Source organism: Cynocephalus volans, chromosome 8, assembly GCF_027409185.1.
Source record: "Cynocephalus volans isolate mCynVol1 chromosome 8, mCynVol1.pri, whole genome shotgun sequence".
Lineage (NCBI taxonomy): Eukaryota > Metazoa > Chordata > Mammalia > Dermoptera > Cynocephalidae > Cynocephalus > Cynocephalus volans.
In genome coordinates, this window is record NC_084467.1 from 16,098,930 (window position 1) to 16,119,342 (window position 20,413).

At 35.1% G+C, this 20,413-nt stretch overlaps 1 protein-coding gene across 6 annotated transcripts in view; it reads right to left on the bottom strand.

The window, feature by feature from the left end:
- HP1BP3 (heterochromatin protein 1 binding protein 3) overlaps positions 1–20,413 on the bottom strand; it is a 29,583-nt gene that overhangs the window by 7,780 nt on the left and 1,390 nt on the right. For 4 of the 6 annotated variants that reach the window (XM_063105548.1, XM_063105551.1, XM_063105550.1 and 1 more), the window contains exons 2-9: positions 16,262–16,457; positions 15,722–15,821; positions 13,886–14,039; positions 12,100–12,259; positions 9,345–9,488; positions 7,785–7,865; positions 6,875–7,029; positions 2,120–2,210 (exon numbers count right to left, since the gene is read on the bottom strand). In XM_063105548.1, the coding sequence (XP_062961618.1) occupies positions 2,120–2,210; positions 6,875–7,029; positions 7,785–7,865; positions 9,345–9,488; positions 12,100–12,259; positions 13,886–14,039; positions 15,722–15,821; positions 16,262–16,357 (981 nt within the window). In that variant the 5' untranslated portion in view covers positions 16,358–16,457. The remainder of the gene's footprint in view (positions 1–2,119; positions 2,211–6,874; positions 7,030–7,784; positions 7,866–9,344; positions 9,489–12,099; positions 12,260–13,885; positions 14,040–15,721; positions 15,822–16,261; positions 16,458–20,413) is intronic. The other 2 variants (XM_063105552.1, XM_063105553.1) reach the window with 1 other exon arrangement.

A 20,413-nucleotide genomic window follows, 5' to 3' on the forward strand; every position in this document is an offset into this window, starting at 1 on the left:
ACTATAGCATGGAAAAAGAATACAATACTAAGGAATAAATTTAACAAAAGAAATCAGGCCTGTACACTGAAAACCACAAAACACTAATTAGAGAAATTAAATGAAAAGACAACAACACTGGAAAGATACCAATTCTCCCCAAATTGATCTATAAGTTCAATGAAAGTCCTACCAAAATCCCATCTGGTGTTGGTTGTTTTTTTATTTTTTTGGCAGATATTGACAAGTAGATCCTAATTTCGTTTTTTTTTTTTTTTTTTGGTGGTTGGCTGGTACAGGGATCTGAACCCCTGACCTTGGTGCTATAACACCATGCTCTTACCAACTGAGCAAACCGGCTAGTCCAGGATCCTAAAATTTGTACAGAAATGCACAGGACCCAGAATACTCAAAACATTCTTGATTGTTCGAGGACTTATAATTCCAAATTCCAAAACTCACTCTAAATCTACAGTCATCAGAAGACAGTGTGGTACTGGCACTAAGGATTCATATATAGACCAATGGAACAGAACTGGGAGTACAGAAACAAACTCTATACTGATGGTCAATTAATTTTTGATAAGGTAGCAAGGCAATTCACTAAGGAAAAAAATAGTCTTTTCAATAAATGGTACTGGGACAACTGAATATCTACATGCAAAAAGATGAATTAAACCCTTACCTCATACTATAAACAAAATTCAATAGACATAAATATAAGAGCCCAAACTATAAAACTCATAAAAGAAACTGTAAAATCCTTAAAAACAAATGGCCATTAAGCACATGAAGATGTTCAACATCAGTAGTGTAGTCATCAAGGAAATGCCAATCCAAACCACAATGAGATACCCACTTCATATCGACTAGTATGGCTTTGGGATATGAAGTAAAAAGAGAACAACAAATGTTAGTGAGGATATAGAAACTGAAACCCTTACAGGACGGTACTTCAAAAAGTTCATGAAAAGATTCATATTATATTTCAATTCTTATTTTTCCACAAACTTTCAAAAAGTACTTCTGTACATTGTTGGTTGGAATATAAAATGGTGCAGCCACACAGCCAATTTCTTAAAACATATTTATCATAGAGCCCAGCAAGTCCACTCCTAGTCATATACCCAAGTGAAATAAAAACACATATTCACACTAAGTTGGACATTAACTGTTCATAGGTAGCATTATTCATAATTAGTTAAAAAGTGGAAATAACCCAAATGTCCATCAACTAATGAATGGATAAACAAAATGTGATATATTTATACAATGGAATACCATTTGGCAATAAGCGAGAAAAAGTACTGATACATGCTGCAACATGGATAAAACTCAAAACATCATTATGCTAAGTGAAAAGAGCCAGACACAAAAGGCCACATACTGTATGATTCCACCTATATGAAATGTGAAGAAAAGGCAAATCTATATAGAGAAAGTAGACTAGTAGCCTGCCTGAGGCTGGATGGAGGTGGAAATGGGTAGTAACTGCAAATGGAATGAAAAGGTACTAAAACTGGATTGTGGTGACAGATGTACAACTCTGTAATTTAACTAAAAACAGACGAATTATAAATTGTAACATAAAACAAGTGTATCTTATAGTATGTAAATCATGCCTCAATAAACCTGTTAAAAACAAACTACCATTTGTTGAATTTTAGTGTGGTATCAAAGAATATGTCCGCAACAATCTGAAAGTTACCTTAAAGTATTTCACCCTTTTCTAACTATATTCCTGTGTAAGGCTGTATTATGTCTCTATAGACACACCCCGAAACACGTTGGAACAGATGCCAGCTGTAGTCTATGAAGTTAAACATTTATAGCCATTTGCAAAAATGTAAACAGTGCCCTTCTTCTCATTAAAATAATTTTTTTTTGGGGGGGGGAATACAGTTGTTTTTCATTAAAAAATGTGTTATTTATGTTAACATGTTTACTACTGTTATTTTTAAAAGAATTAATAAATATTTTAAAATTTCCTCAGTTTTAATGTCTAATATAGTAAATATGGGTATAATCCATATAAACAAAAGCTCTTTGGTGGTCCTCAATAAATTTTAGAGTGTAAAGAGGTCCTTAAACCAAAAACTTTGAGAACCACTTCTCTACAACCAAGCCTTTGGCCTCTAACCTGGAATGTCCCCGAAGCACCTTTGCCAGTTATCTGTTCTAACTGGCCTCTTTCTACTGCTCTCTGCAGAGCATTCTTCAACAGCTGAGGCCTGCAGAGAAAAACAAAAAATATTAATAAACATCAATAAAAGAAAAATTTAAAGAAACAGATCCAGGGTTATTCCCAGATCTAAAGGTCTGATTCCTATTATATGTAGTATTTCATTAAAATGGACAAAAGTAATAAATTTCTGGCATCCTTAACAAGTGGCATTCTTTTTTTTCAAGCAAAGAAGCTAAGTCATTACTTGTCCATACAGAAAAATGTACCATACAAAACTAATCTGCAAATTGCCAGGGCACTCCCCAAACCCATCATTTATTACCATCAAACCACAACAGTAACCAAACCATATTAACAAGCAAAGTATGGATATCTTTAAAGTCTCATCCAACTCTGGAATTCTCTGAGGCAAAATCTAAACATCAATCTGTTAGAAATGCAGAGATGAAATTAAGATCAAGAAACTTGAAATTACTTAAAAATGTTGAAACTATTAAGAATTTAAGAGGTCTCCAAAGAAATTAATATGTTTAGGGAAAAGTATAGGGCATAAAACTGAATCTTGGGCTATGTTCACTTCTTGGTATGACTAGAAAGAGAAAAAAAAAGTTATCAGTTACATCTTATACAAGGATTAGATTTTAAACTCTGATTTCTAATGCCATATGACAGAATTACGTTCAGATTTTTTTTTTTGTGTGTGTGTGTGTGTGTGTGTGTGTGTGTGTGTGTGTCTGGATGGTACCCTCAAAAATGTTGAAAGACACCTTCTTAGAGGCCAACCAAAAGTTTCTATGTAAACCTAGTATGTCCAGTTTTTCCTCTAGATCTGTAAAGAAAAATTACTGCTATCAAATTATGGAGGTGACACACATGCTGTATAAAAAAAAGTCTTCAAACATTATTAGCATCATAGTTTCAGCATGGTGTGGTGTTCATACCATGAGAAGTATACTGAAACTGAGACTAATAACATTGGCATGAATTGAGCGCTTATTAGATGCCAGACACTGTTCTAAGTGCTTAACATGAACTAAGAGATTTAAGCTCTGTGGGTTATACACTGGTTTTCAACAAGGAAACTGAGACACAGAGAGTTAACTTATTCAAAGATACAAAGCTAGAAAATGATAGAACTAGGATTTAAACCTAAGGGGTGTGGTTCCAAAGCCTGTGTGCCCACAATGCTCTAGTAAATGGGAGAAGGAATTCGTGTCTCAACCCACATAAGGCATATGCTCCTTGAGTGAAAAGGTCAAGAGAACTGCCCATGTGTCATTCATTCATTCATTCAACTCATATTTATTGAATATCTACTGTGAGCTAGGCTCTAGGGAAACAGCAGTGAACAATATCAACAAAAAATAATGGCCTTCAAGAGTTTGACATTCTAATGGGGTAGAAAGGCAATAAAAAAAAAAGCAAAAAATTATGTAGTATGTTAGAACATGATGAGTGCTATGGAGAAAAACAAGGGAAAGAAGTAGGATTCAGAATGCTTGGAGAAGGGAGAAAGGTTTTCGTTGGTCATATTGACTAAATGCAATGTGTGGGCCATGTTACGATATTGACTCGAAAAAAACAACTGTTAAAAAGTCATTTTGGAGACATCTGGGAATATTTGAACATGGACTGAGTTAGATAATGTTAAAGAATTATTAACGTTGTTAGAAACTATGTTAGTACAGGTAAAGCATCCCTAATCCAAAAATGCAAAATGCTCTAAAATCTGAAACTCTTTGAGCATTGACCTGATATTCAAAGGAAATGCTCATTGAAGCATTTTGGATTTCCAGATTAGGGATGCTCAACTGGTATGCATTTCTGCAAATATTCCAAAACCAAAAAAAATCTGAAATCCAAAACACTTCTGGTCCCAAGCATTTTGGATAAGGAATAATTAACCTGTGAGATGGTTATGTTCTAAGTTTTTTCCAAAAAAAAAACGAATAAAAGGTAATAAAGACTCCTTCCACCACATGAGGATATAATGAGAAGGTGGCACTCTACAATCTGGAAGAGAGCCCACAGAGAACCCAATCATGCTGGCATCCTGACCTCAGACTTCCAGTCTCTAGAACTGCTAGAAATAAATTTCTGTTACCTGTAAGTCAAAATAATAATGATGATGATGATAATAATAATGATAATGATAAAGCAGTCAAGGCAAGCCTATGGTGATGACATTAGAGTAAAAACTTGAAGAAAGTAAAGGAATCAGCAAAGTGGATTCCGGGGAAAAACCATTCAGGCAAAGGGGATAGGAAATATAAAGAGTATGAGGCAGGTGAAGGAGGGAAGAGTAGTAAATTAGGTCAGAGATGCAACAGAAATATAGTGCCATGTAAGCCATTTTAAAGACTCTGGCTTTAACTGTGAGGCAGATGGGAAGCCACTGGAGGGTTTGAGTAGAAAGGTGATATTATCTTACATTGTTAACTGTGATGTTAAGAACATACTGAAGGGGAACATGAAAAAAGCAATTAGAAAGTTACTGCTCTAATACAGGTGAGAGATGATGGTGGCCTGGAAGAGAGTGGTAATAGTGGAGATAATGAGAAGTAGCCTGTTTACTGATGTATTTTAAAGACAAAGTAATTGCTTAGAGATCAGATGCAGGTGGGTGACAAAGAGAAGAGACCAGCACAAAGCCAGGGTTTTTGGCTCCAGCAACCGGAAAGATATTATCATTAACTGAGATGGAGATGATATGGGAGGTACAGGGCTTTTTTGGGGGTGGGGGGATCAAAAGATCAGTTCTGAACATTTAAGTTAGACATGTAAGTGGTGATGTCAAGTAGGTATCTATAAAAATGAATCTGGAGTTAGGAGGGAGGTATGGGCTAGATTCATAAATTTGTAAATTAATAGTGTATAAGTGCTATTTAAAGCCTTGTAAATGGAAGAAATTACCAAGTGTGGACAGAAAAGAAAAAAGCCATCAGGTATAACCCTGGGGGCATTCTTACATTAAGAGACAAACCTGAAGCCCTTAGATTGAGAAAGGAAGTATAGTAAGGCTGGAGTAAAATCAGGAAAGTGTGGTATCTTGGAAGGAAAGTCAATAAAATGTTTCAAGCAGAGAGGAATCAACAAGTGTGTCAAATGCTGGTGAGAGGGCAGCAAGTAAGCTAAGGACTATGACGAGTGAGACTTGTAATGCGGTCACTGGTGAAGCTGACAGGAAGATAAAGCAGTAGGGATAAAGTATGACTAACAATAGGTTTAAGAGAGAGTAGAGGGCTGGCTGGTTAGCTCAGATGATTAGAGCACAGCCTTGTAACACCAAGATCATGGCAAGTCACCAAAAAGAGAGTGGGAGGTAAGAAATTACAGACAGCAAGTACAGACAACTAATACTTCAAAAAAGTATTTTTCTCACTCTTTTGTTTTGCCAAGCAAGAATGGCTAAATTTTCATGTTAAATGTGTATATGACAAGAAAGACTCCACTATAATCAGAAATAGAGAAAATCAATAGTTTCACATAAGTAAAGAAAAAAAGTTTCAAAGGAAAAAGTTACCATTAAAAAAAAAAAGATCATGAGAAAAGGTCTTCAGGTTCATTAGCATCTTTGGGTCAACAACTCATTTATTACTATCAGGCAAATATTGTTTCAACATCAGATGGTGACAGAAAATGTTTCAAAAGACTAGACATGGAGCAAAGTTACACCAGTAACACCACATTATCTTAAAGAGTAGAACCATAAGGAAAGAAAAAAATGGGGAAGGATAGTCTCCAGTCATCAAAAAGTAGAGAATAAAGGCAGATAAAGATGAATGTGTTTCCATTTTTAAATACATCAAACAATGCATTTCTTATCCACAGTTTTCTCTGCGTACTACTACCATACTCAGAACATAAGCATAACAGCATCAGGATATTAATTTCAAATTTCCTACTTCTGTGATTCTCTTTTCTTTTGCACTATTTTATTAGACACTTTGAAGACCACCAAGTGATTTTCTGAAAATGGGGCTTCTGAAACCTCAGCAATTCTAATTGTGTGCCTCAGTAATGCCAAGTAAATACCAGTACTAAACTCTATCAGGACAATGTGCATTCAATTTAGTAATCCTCCATGGAAAGAACTCTAGATTAAATACAATTTTCCAAAAGTCATCACAACAAAGATCTCATACAAACACATTCAAAACTCAAAATGTGATTCTGTGAATCACAAATTTAAACAAATTAATGTCTCCATGAATCCACAACTGAGCAAATGTGACAATCTAAATGATCAGTCCAGATGCTAAGTGGCAATTTTAACAAATGAGTTACTATCAAAATTATTTCAGGATTTTACATTACATGTTTAAATGATGAAGATATGCTATTTCTACGTAGACGTTAAGTATTATCGAAGCCTGAATTCTCTTATGTTCTCAGATATAACTCTAAAAAATGAGTATTTAAGAGGACATAGAGTTCAGTATTAAATATTCTAACAGCTGACAATATAAAAAGAGTTACTTTGTCAGGATCTTATAAAAGAACATGTGGTTTGGGTTTCAAAAAAAAAAATGACATATGGAGATAAGAAAAGAAAAACTAATTGGGCCAAAAAATACAACCCACAATAAAAGATTTTATTTCTAGCTTAGATAAAAGTAATCCTTCTTGGATAAGTTATCTCCTTTCTCATGAAAAATGGGCTAGGGGAATAACATGCCATATTTTAAGATCCAGGCCAATGCCTCATACCTGATGTCCACTCTAAGCTTAGGATAATACTGAGACACATATTTCCTAATGAGACTGTAGGAAGCTTCTTTAGGTTCACAAAGGCGAGTGAAGGCCAGTGGGAGGACATCCTCCAATTTTACTTGTGGTTCTGGATCCACTGCAGAGCTCCTCTTCTGAAATATAATATCAAAAATTACAATCATTACAGAATATAGAGCTTTCTGTTCAAATGCTTCTACATACAATTCAAGGGCTTTCCCCAGTTGACTGCCAAATCATCTGGCAAAAGGAAAACTATCGCTTTTTTTCCACATTCAAATAAATCATAACACAGTGGCATAATGTCACTTGTGTGGCAATTTCTTTCAGATAAAAATTTCAGATTGAGTTAAAAATACATATAAAAGTCAAAAGAAATGGTATACTTTGTTTAAAGGCCTAACATTCATAATTTCAATTGCTGACATAGATGAAATACTAGATATCTTACCTTATTATTGCAGAAATACTTTACGTAAACGAAATTATTCATTTGCAGGGGAGTGGTAGTATTTTTTTAAAAAGAGAGAAGAAAAATTGGCTCTTGGCATAGTTTTTGGGTCTAGTACTAGGTAAAAATGTACTTGTACACCTCCTCTAGTTTAAAGATATTTCACAAAAAGCATTATTCATACAGCTATCCATAAATAAGGCAGTTAAGACCACAGACTTAACTGGACTGGAGTGCTTGGGACTTGCACCTTAGCTATTCTATTCATTAGCTGGACAAAAAATTTCTTAAAACAAATTACTTATAACTCTGGGCCTTAGTAGAAAGGCAGCACTTTTCAAAGTGTCAGGTACAGAGTATACACTCAAGAAATGTTATTATTTTTATATTAGTAATAGTATTACAGTGCTTAATGAAACTGTGGTATAGACCTCTTACCTTTCTGTTTCTGGATTTCTGAGGTGTTTTTGTTGATTTTTGGACCACAACAAAACTTCCAGAAGCACCTTTTCCTTTTACCTAAAATAAATTTTTATTTTAAATCATTCTAGTATTCATATAACTTTGCACTAGACTACGGGAATTATAGGACATGGTGATATAAGAGCTAATGTAATGTCAGCTGTACCTACACTGCTGTCAATGCAGCAATCAAGCTGAAATGCATTTAGCCTATTAAGTGTTGTTTAAGCATCATACTGAGGGTCAGCCTATGGAGGCAAGAATTAGTCACAAACTAAATTTTCATAAAGAAAAACATGAGCCAGCCCATAAGCTGTTCTGACATATACTATGTTAAGGATGAGTCTTTGGCTGTAATAAATATACTGGCTAGGTAAGACACCTTTTAATCCATGATCACTTTAAACGCCATTTAAATATCAGTTTTACAACATTTTGAGAAAGCTAGACTATAAGCTCCACACAACAGTAATCTGTTTTATTCACTGATGGAGTCCCAAGCACCTGTGTAGCAACACAGAAGGCACTCAGTATACATTTATGGAATTAAGTACTTGTTGAAAGTTCCTAAGCAGGGTTTAAATGCCTGTGGCACAGAATTCTATAGTAATCAAACTGTGCAGAAAGGTATAGAAAAAAGGCAACAGAACTCTGGGAATGTGGTAAGTTAGGTTCTTAGAACTATTTCTGCCACTACCATGGGAACTTGGTAGTTATTTTATCACTCTAGACCTCTGAAGAGAGTTAGATAAGATAAAATTCATTCTAGCTTTAGATTTTTATGATTCTAAGAAATGCTTCAATGTACTATGCAAGGTAACATGGATTTAATGCCTGAAATTAATACTGGTTCTAGTACCAATCTCAATTCACTCAGGCTTCCCTGACGCTAACAGGCTTTAATCGTTTAGATACTAATCAGTTAAGGTAAACTTACTTACAAAGCTAATTTATAATGGTAACAAATCTAGTCACATAAGTCAGGCTTTAAAGCTAACAAACCTGGGGGCCGGCCCATGGCTCACTTGGGAGAGTGTGGTGCTGTTAATACCAAGGCCACAGGTTTGGATCCCTATATAGGGATGGCTGGTTAGCTCACTTGGGAGAGCATGGTGCTGACAACACCAAGTCAAGGGTTAAGATCCCCTTACCAGTCATCTTTAAATTAAAAAAAAAAAAAAAATCTAACAAACCTAAGACGAGTTAATTATCCTCTTTGCATCGCAATAGAAGGATTTCGTAACTCTACTTCTCATCTTCAGTGCTACATGATTCCAAGCACAAACAGCCTCTAAAGAAAATCCAATTAGGAGTACTATTTTATTGTTTCTGCTCTCTAGAGGGATATTTAACTGTAAAAGCAAATGGCAACACTGTTTTTGAAACCTACCCTCAGATAATAAAACTAGGTCAAGCTTAAGTATTTCATCATCTCGTAATTTATTTTTTTAACAAAAAGCCTTAAAAAGACTAAATTTTACTAAATATGGACTTAATAAGAAGCAAATAATCTTATGTCCAACAACTGTGTAATACCTGTTTGATGACTCCTCTATTTAATTCTCTTTTCAGTGCTTGTTTAAGGAGATAGCCCCTTCTCTCCAGCTCCAAAGAAGGATATTTATGGATGATATATTTTCGAATAGCAACCACTGATGCACCACTCTTCTGGAAGCAAGCCTAGAAAACACATTTATCAAACCATGCACATTATTTTAAATTAATTTTTAAAAAATTAGACAAAGAACCTGACACATATTTTCAAAATAAATTATTATGGAAGTGAAATTGATAATGAATGATAAAAATGGCAGGGAAGAATAAACAGTACTTCAAGTAACTTCAGTTCACAATGGCTGTGGAAAAATACAGAATTACTAAATATTTCTGCAACAATTTTAAATTGTTCAAAACAGCCAAAGAGATCATACAATGAAAGAACAACACTGTGTGCTAATGAAGAACCTCTTTCCATTTTACTTCTATTCTATATTTAGAAGACAGATCTTTAGCATCAAAATGAAGAAAGCAGAACATTTCTATTGCTTATAGGATCACAGATCTGACCGTTTTAAAGAATGAGTTTTGGCATACCAAGACCAATATTTCTCTGCAGGCTTTGTATGAATCTCAGCAGAAAGCAGCAGCAAAGATCATCTGAACAAATGGCATAAAAATGGGTTTACAGAAGGCAAAATCTTAAGGGTAGTTTTCAGTAACAATGGATGCATTCTATTGGAATTTAAAGTGCCCTCTTCCATTTTCATCCTATTTATCTAGACTCCATTTGACTAATGTCCATGGAAGAATTAAGTATCTCACATGTCACAAAGGCAGCAAATATTTTTCACATGCTTTATAGTTTGAAGCAAATAGAAGTAGCATCTGTTATTTATCTAATGGACTAGTCCACCAATTTTGTGTTGCCATTGTCTAAAACTGAACATAGCACTTATTCATTCCCATTGGATAAGGACTTGGTTGAATGTTATACTCCGACAACAATGTAACTCACAGATAGATGAACCAGAAAAAACTGTACAACACAAAACAAGTTGGGTTAATATGGGTCACCTAATTCAAGTCTTTGAACTATTAACAACTTACTCAAGTTCATTTCCTGACCTTATAAGAAAACACCAAGCAAAGAAAACTAAGCAGAAAAGAACTCTCTAATGCTAAAACAAATATTCCCCTGCTTCACCAAACTGACAATGAGATGGAAGTAGTCATCAGGACTCTGGTTTGATACAGAAAATGGTATCAGTGGTCTGAAATCATGATGTTATATTGCATGGAATATACATGACGTATATACATATTATTTGTACGAATACACACAATCATTTCAAACCATTCTTTAGGCCAAATTTATATTGTTTTAAAATTTTATTTCAGGGCCGGTCCTGTGGTGCACTCGGGAGAGTGCGGCGCTTGGGAGAGCAGCGGCGCTCCCGTTGCAGGTTCGGATCCTATATAGGAATGGCTGGTGTGCTCACTGGCTGAGCGCGGTGCGGGCAACACCAAGCCAAGGGTTGCGATCCCCTTACCGGTCACAAAAAGACAAAAAAAAAAAAAAAAAAATTATTTCAATATTTTAAACTTTCAGTCCCTTCTCCATCCTTCAAACCCAGGCTGAATGGTCATGAAGTGAAATCCTAGAAGAAAGCCTACACAAGAATAAATATCTTACTATGGTAAAGCTATCTAGATCAAGAAAGTTTTCTTAATGAGGTGAGAGCATAAGAAGTCTTGAAGAAGTGAAGAGAGAGGCCTGAAGGCAAACTCTTTTCCAGTTTATGTATCAGTGCTACGTTCTCCAATTCCGAGAATGACAACCAGGCTGCTCCTTCTTATGTATTCCAACTTTGGTTAAAATGATCTCACGCCCCAGTCCTGACTCTAGCAACAGGGTCCCTGAAAATGAGGGATCTGATTTAAGTCTTCTTTATCATCTGATAACACGAAATAAGGCAAAATTAAGTAAGACTTATACAGTAAAGGTACTGTCAGATTAGAAGAAAACCTTAAAAGATTAAAATAATAAAACTGGGGCTGGCGGATTAGTTCAGTTGGCTATAGCGCAGCGTTATAATACCAAGGTCAAGGGTTTGGATCCCTGTACAGGCCAGCTGCCAAAACAAAAAAGAAAACTACATCTGATGATCACATAAGCTAAAGAAAGTCAATGGATTATAGCAAAGTCATAAAGCAATGTAAGGAGGATAATTTTTGCAAGCATTTTGGAATGGCTAGAAGATGAAGCAAAGCAGTGGATTTATAAGAGGGTTTCTTAGTTCAGGAGTGAAAGATAACCAATACCAATACTGGACATTCAGCTTTACTAACAGATCTAAAGATACTTTAACAAAAATTCTCAATGTTATTGAGTTAGAGCCACAATTAGAAGTTATACAGGCAAGTACCCTGCTTGTCTCTCTACGTCGTATCACTAGCAGAGTTGCCTGACACAGATAAGGTAGTCCTTAAATGTCTGTTGAGTGAATTAACATTTTCAGGCTTCAAATAAAAACTGTAGTACTTAATCAATTAACTGAGTAAAAAATATTCTAAAGTTAAAAATACTTGCCATAGTAAATATGAATTAAAAAAAAAAACAACATTGCTCACCAAATGTGATTATGTTAGAAAAACATAAACCTCACAATGGCATTCTTCTATTTAAATCTCCTTTAGGAAATAGACCAAGTTTTCTGAAGAATGCCACCTTTAAATAAGCAAAAGATGAACAGAGTAAATCTAAGATGAACTCCTTGAAATAAAAACTTGCCTTAATGGCCTCAGTAAGAATTGCATCCATCTTGGGACGTGGGGAGGAAGCCATCGGTGTTTGTTTCTGGGCCTTGGCTAGCTGGCTGGCAGAAAGGGTAGCCCAGGAAGGTATTGTTTTTTTCACTTTCTTCTCCTTTTCTTTAGACTGATCTTTCTCACTTTAAAACAAAGAATTGTTATTATTCAAGATAAACTTTCCAGAGAGAAGTATAAAATCAAAAAAAGACCAGGGAAGGATAAAAATTAATTTTTCAATTTATTTATACACTAAGGTGATATGTACAATAAGCAAAACTTTACAAAATAAAACATTTTTAAAACACTGGATGATACTATAAATGAACTAAAAAGGTGTTTTCTCTTAGGTGCAGGAGAGAGAACTCACACAAATTAGCACTAGTAAGAAGGCCCAGTACCCAAAAGAAATGAGAATTTAAAATGTATACTAGTAACAACTATAACAGATGGAATTTGATATGGTGGAAAGAACTCAATGTCAACACACTGACACCCTTAACAGTGCCATGAAAGCAGCCATGACTTAGGGGACATGGCATACACGTTCCATGAGTCATACTCTTAATTTTCTCTAACTTCTGCTTGTGCACTGTCAGATTCCTTGTGGGTGAGGTGAGTTTTAGCTCCAACACTTATTAACTACATGATTTTGGTAAGTGATATGAGTCTCAGTCTCCTCAGCTGTAAAATACTAACGTAGTACCAACTCCTTCACAAGGTGGTGCAAGACTTATGATATTATGTTTATCAAAACAATTTTGTGAGCCATAAAGCATTATATAAATTTTACTCTCGGGGCCGAGCCCGTGGCGCACTCAGTAGAGTGCGGAGCTGGGAGCGCGGCGACACTCCCGCCGCAGGTTCAGATCCTATATAGGAATAACTGGTGCACTCACTGGCTGAGTGCCAGTCACGAAAACGACAAAAAAAATAAATAAATAAATTTTACTCTCAATAATAATAATGGCACTCTATGCCACTAACACATGCACTAGAACATTTAAAAATATAGAATAGCTGCTAAAAATTCCACAGATCTAACTTATAGCTATGAAACTGGGATAAAGGATTCACTAAGGATAACACCTAGAAGATATAGTTATTACTAAGTTATTTTTTTATTTCAAAAGAAATTTCTAACTGTTCTGACCAATTATGAAGAGTTGGATGAATGCTACCAGCTCTCCTGCAAAAAAAAAAATTTTAATTAAAAAAGAACTGCCATCACTTGAACAGATACAGATCATCAAAAGAAAGTTTTGCTTTCAGATTCTCAAAGTTATCTCCAATTGAATACTTCATCAAACAAAAACAGGGTTTTAGGTCACTCTAGCAATGCCTCAGTACAGCTTATTTCTTTCTAACATAAGCACATAAAAATAACTCATTCTTGGCACAGAGGTGGGAATAAAATAGTGAATTGTCTTCCAGGTCAGATTTTTATAGTTATGTTTCATTCTCATTAAAATTTTGTTATTAATTAAAATAGCAGACACTCCCACAAAAACACATTCCAAAAAGAAAAGACTTCTGGATTATTCAAAACCATTGTTTTGCTAACTACTACAATGAAGTCATACAAAAACATAAATAAACCTTTTCCGAATGATAATTCTAAAAGTAAATCCAAAAAAAATAAAAAATAAAAAAATAAAAGTAAATCCAAACAGAAGTACCTGGCATAAACCAACATTATAAAACAATCTGATCTACAGTCTTTTTACACAGTATTCAACTATAAATAGCAAGAAGACATAACTTCTTACTCCTTTTTGGTTTCCTCAGAAGACTTGTTTTCTTCCTTCTCTTCATTCTCAGGTTCCCCCTTTGGTTGCTCTGTCTCACTAGATGTTGCAGGTGGAGTTTCATTCTCTTGTTCTTCTACAGTGGAGACAGATTCCTCTGAACTTATGTCTGGTTCTAAAAAAATCAGGTTGGCAGAATTATATTAGGTAGATGTATTAGAGCCTGAGTCAACAAAAGAGTTAAAGCTTATTTTATTAAACAGACCAGCCAAATGTTCTAATTAACAGGTGAATTCTAAAATGAACAACAAATGACTGAGTACAGTTTCTTTCATTTCTTTATGTCACTGAATTTGCCTATTCAAGTAATTATTTATCCAGACCATTTTGTAAGAAAAGGAGATGGACCAGGAAATTATACTGAGAGAGAAAATTGTTTTACACCAAATCTTTTGCAATATCGAGACCCGTAATTAAGAAATTAGCCATTTTATAATTTAATGGACAAATCTTAGAAAGAGAATAAGTAACAAAAAATGAGCACATATTTTCCAAGTGGAATGATGGGGGCAAGGGTAAAAATATGAGAGGGAGAACACTGAGGTCTGCAGTTGTGCTTTTTCTTCACAGCATGTCTCTTTCAGCAGCTACTATATAACACAGAACTCCAGGCACTGTTTACAAAGAAACTTCAAAAAAAAAAAAAAAGGGACTCCAGTGGCAAAACTTAGGCAAAGAATAAAAGTATATGCTTAAAGACTTTGATCATTTAAATTATGTGAACTCATTAATAGAATAATGATGAGGACTTTTCTGTGGCCTTCACTTAAACAAATAAAGAGAATTTTTTAAATGTCACTTCTTTTTATAACTAAACTACATAAATACAATTTTAAAGGATTTTCTAGTCTTTCAGGCAATTAAAATTATAAGCCATAAATTTTAGAACAGTCAACTATCATTCACAAACCCTGTCCTGGATTATGCTCTTCAACTAGACTTGCACAGACCAGACTGGTCCAAACTCCCATATCTGTTCAGCCAAAACTGAGGTTTTAGAGTCAGACACACTTGGATTCAAATTCAGTCTATAACCTTCTAGCTCAATGATCTTAGGGCAAGTTCTTTGACATCTCCAAGTCTCAGTATCCTTACCTCACAGAGTTATTATGAGGATTATATAAAATGTTTTAGGAAAAGCCTGTTGGCCAGTATTTGTACTAAGTGAGAGATTCCTGTCCTCCTTTGGCCTTTTCTGCTGCTTCTGGAAGTGTTTTCCAAATGCTTAGGATCACAAAGTATTAGGGTCAGAACTTCATTATAACAATGGTATCTGGGGATACAGATAACTGCATTTAGGTTTCCCACAGTAAGATGTATTTTTCATCATGATGTATCTTTCACAGCCCCTCACACCAACCATTTGACCTAACTGGCTGCATGGGTAAGAATTTACTATTAATCATATGTTTATTTATATACTGCCTTATTCTAAAAAAGGATGAAAGACTAAAAGCCATTTACTGGGTTTTACTATAATAATACAGCTATAAATTCAATTTCACAATATTTTCTCAAGAATAACTGCTTAAGAGTTATGGCTTAATAGAAGTTCAGTCACTCAACAGACATTGAAACATGACATTTTCACCTTCTAAAAATCTTTAAATATGAAATATTACTTTTCCCATATGGTTTGGCAATGACATACCAAAAGCTACCACTTCTCTTTTTAAATGTTCCCCTGAAACACTTTGCCATGAAAAAAGAGCAATTAAATTCAAAAGGATTTATGTGACACTCCAAATTGCAGTAAAAACTTCTGCCTTTTTAAGTTGTACCACTGCTTTACTTTACCTGGCTTTTCTTCCTCCCCTTCAGCAAGCTTGCTTTTGGGAGGAGTTTCCCGGGTAGAATTCACAGCTCGACGAATCGGCATGGTGCTATCTTCTACCTTCTAAGAAAAGAGATGGCCATAATCAAACACGCATAAAAAATTTTCTTTTCTCTCTTTCTCAAGGGGCCTAACTGGGTGTCAGAAGATGTAGGAGTATTCTTCAAGTTGACTCCAGGATCTGATGCAAATTACTTTTAACAAGTTTTTTTGAAGTGAAATACAACCTTTAAAAAAATACTTTTCAAAATATTTTAGCTAGAATTTCAAATGGAAATAAGTAATTATACTTTATTTGGAATAAATTTAGAAGACTGGAGGTTTCCTCGGGAATTTGAAGGGAAAGGGAAGATGAAAAGAACTTTGTATCTATTTGATTTTTTTCAGATTCACAACCTAGACTCCCCAGAGTAAGGGAAGGAACATGTACCAAGAAGGACGCAGCAGGGCCTGAAGTCAGGGACTGATCCAAGAGTGAGCTTCAAGAATGCGTCAGCCCCTACCTCACCTAACTTGTCCGCGTGGATCAGCTGAGCTCCTACTATAAGTGGGAGTGCCTTAGGATGGACGAGTTCACCTTGAGACGTATCAGTCGCCATTTAATATAATTTCTAGGCCCGAGTACAGGTTACACTCTGAAGCCTCTGCTGTTAACCACAAGGATTTTTCCTAATGGTTTCAGTGTGGTGAAGAGTCAACCTAAAGCACAGAAAAGACCTGGTGTGAAGATGAACAGAAACAGAACTAAACTAAAATGTCTAAATTTAATATACATCCAAAGGGAAAAAATATAACTATAAAACTTATAGTTAAGTGACAGATGACTTGGTCAGTTATTATTCGGAAAGATAAACCACCATCAAAACACAGACTATGTAAAGCAGCAACTAAGACAAATGCATAAGCCACAGCAGCTGTTGCACCTTCCGCGTGAACAAAGGCAACAAGGACAAGAAAGCTTATACAGAACCTAACTCCATCCCCTCCTGCTACCATCAGGAACTTAGAAGGATAGAATAAGGAGACTAAGGAACAGTTCAGTCAAATGTTTAGTCAAAGATCAGTTTACAAAAGAGAGAAGGCTTTCGTTGTTATTGTTCTCAAAGGGGTCAGGAAAATTAACTGTAATCTTAACTCTATCTCCATTAAAGAAGTAATTTTTTTCTCTATTAATGGAAAATACAAAGGCAAAAATACTGCTGAAAAACATTATATTCTAAGCGCCTCCAGACCCAGAGAAGTAAATTTAGACCATTACCTAGGAGAATACAAGTAGTATTCTCTTCAAAGACAAAACCCATGTAGTCACTCAAATTTACCTGATCATTAACACCCATCCCCCCTCCCATCTCATCTAGGACTCAATAACTAAAATTCCTCAATAAAAATTTATAATAAAAATTCCTCAATATAAGAAAATGATCATTTAAGTGTTCAGACCTCTGTGCTAATGAACAATTAACAAAGAGTTGGGGGATGACAGATTTGTCATTCAACCTCTACATTAAGCTCTAACCCTGTCTAGGAATTCAAGTGCTTTCAACTTCTCAGGTAATAATCCCAATCTACAACTAAAATAAATCCAAGGCTGGCCGGTTAGCTCAGTTGGTTAGAGCATACCTTACAACACCAAAATCCATAGGTTTGGATCCCTGTACTGGTCAGCCACCAAAATATATATATATAAAATAAATCCAAGAAATTCAAACATAGAGAATGCTTTCACATTTATAGGGAAAATCTTTTCATGGAAACACCAAGCACAATACCAAATTTGTGAATCATCAATCAGCTGTAAGGAAAGGCAGCTGAAAGAATTCAAGATATGATAATACATTAAAAATTATTATCAATAGTGAATTAGGACTACCCATGAATACTTAAAAGTACTAACTGTTACAAAAACTATGTAAAAAGCTCATGTAGCAATTCACTTCAAAAAATTATAAAATACAGAATGAAAATAGTTGTTTTCTGAACTGTGAAAATAGGGCCAAATTGGTTTAAGGGCATCATTTAGGTTTGTGAAAACTAAAAATCTATCTTGGGATAATTTCAATATATAAACTTGCTCATTCATCCAACTCACACTCATACAGTAATATATTTTCCTTATTAAAAAAAAAAAAAAAAAAAACTAGGCTGCTTAGCTTGGTTGGTTAGTGTAGCATTGATAACACCAAGATGTGGGGTTTGATCCCTGCCAGCAAACAAAATAAAATGAACAAAAAACTAAGCAAATCTGCTGATATTTTTAAATGCAAACTCTACAAAGAAGTGAAACTATATCACAATAAGATTATCCTTGGTAAAGTGATATTGCTAATGAATTTATCTTTCTTAACCTACAATAACACCAGCTAGGTTGAAAATGCTACCAGGAAGTCAGCGAAACCTTCAGGAGTTCCTGTTCATAGGCATATCTTTTAAAAATATCTTCCCTGTAAACAAAATACTGAAAAGTGTCAAAACCTTTCTAGTCAACTCTGTATTCATGAATTACTCAAAATTAAAACAAATGGGTTAAAAAAGGAGGGTGGGTGCACAGGAAAATACTCAGTATCAAAATGATAAAACTGACTAAAATTAAAATCAGGGCAACAACAGGTTCACAGACCATAAAGACATCAGACATCATTAAACTAAGGACAAGAATGATAGTTTAAATTAGGCCAGATAAGAAGTATGCCCATGTTGTAATCACTTAGAGATAAACTGGCTTGCCAATCTTCCTGGCTGCATCCACCAAAAAAAAAAAAAAAAAAGATCCCGACATTCTCCTGCTTAAAACTTCCAATACCACCTCTCATTAATCTCACTTCCTACTACTCTACCTATCACTCTCCTCTCTTGGCTCCAAACACATAGGTATTCTTTTGGGCCTTGCAATGTGCTCTGCTCCATGCCTCAGAGTGTTTGCACTTACTGGTCTCTTAAACTGGAACACTCTTTTCCTAGACCCTTCAAATCAGGTTTCTGCTTAATATCACCCCTCAGAAAGTCCTTCCATCTTTCTTTTTCTTCAGGTTTCTTTATAGTATTTACCACCAGCTGAAATTCAATATGTTTGTTTACTTCTTCGTTACGTGTGTCTCCCGCCCAATGAAAGCACTACAAGGACTAAGACTTTAATCCACTCCTGCACCTACTAGAATAGTATCCAACACATAGTGGATACTCAATATTTATTTTGAAAAAAGCTGAATGAACAATGACATCTGACAGTACTTATTACTTCATTTAGTATATCTGAAGAACGTTAAAAAAGATAGAACCCATAGTTATTTAGGAAAAATATTAAGAAATGCTTGCCTCAGCTCTGAGTTTCCTTAGTAAAGGTTGCGGAACTCTAAAACTTCACTCTCTAGTATTTTCTGTATAATAGGTGGGTTAATGGATTATTTAATAAATTCACTGTTCGTTACAGAATTAACAAAACTAGGGCTGGCCAGTTAGCTCAGCTGATTAGAGTGTGGTGTTGGTAACACTAAGGTCCGGGATTCGATCCCTGTACCAGGCAGCCGCAAAAAAAGAAAGAGAGAAAAAACCCCAAACTGTATGGATGGTTAATTCACACTGCCTTAATATCACCATGTACCTATTAACTAAACGTTTTGCTACTGCACTTCTGAATGATCAGACTTTTTAGGCTGCCATGCTTGTTCCCTGACTTGCCCCCCAGCTAGATCTCATCTAGTTGGTTCACTGCTGCAAACTTGGTGCCTAAGACCATACCAGGCACAGAATAGGTGCTCATCGAATATCTGTTAAATGAAAGAATGAATAATTGAAACTTATGTTTTTGACCTGGGTTCTTACATGTGCCCCAAATAATGAGTTACCTGTGGCATATGTGGTCCACCTGTGGTATGTTTTTTACTTAATGTTAGATTAACACAAAGATTTGCTTTTGTCAAGGGAAATGCTTAAATTGTTTTAATGCAGGCAATAAAGAAAGGACTGTAGAAGTAAAAAGCCTAAAATCTCAGAATTTATTTATTCCCCCTCTATATCAAGAGAAAGCCACAGAGTAAGTAGAAGTTTAACAATGTATTTCAGTTTATTGATGTCTTTGATAATACGCATTTTAGGGAAAGTACTATTATTTCATATTTCATCATAAAACATGTAATACATTATACATAATAATGTCATTAGTTATGCACTGAATACCTCAAATTGTTCCTAATGTGAAGTCGTTCACTATAATCAGATTTAATGGGTCATGTCACAAAAAGCATGTCTGCAATTTAACTGCTGACAACTTTTTTTTTTTTTTCCCACTTTCGCATTCAGTAAATCAGCATGTACTGTTTACCTTGGGCACAGACGATAAGGACACTACGTGGTCCCTCCTCTCAAGATAATCACAATCTAACTGGCTAGAATTAAGACTTTCATCTATACATGAAGAGTCAGTATACTTCCTCCACAAAGTTCCGGCCCTTAATCTTCCAAGTAAGCTTAAAAACAAGGCCAAAGAAACCCCACAAACACCTAAAATGTTACTTCTACTCTGAAACAAATCACACTAATAAAATTTTTTAAAGTTAACAAGCTTTACGCCTAGGCCAGATTAAACAAAATTAAAGTTCCTCCCAAAATGACACTAGTCATGTTTAATCTCACTCTAACACAAAACAGCTTGCTCCAAA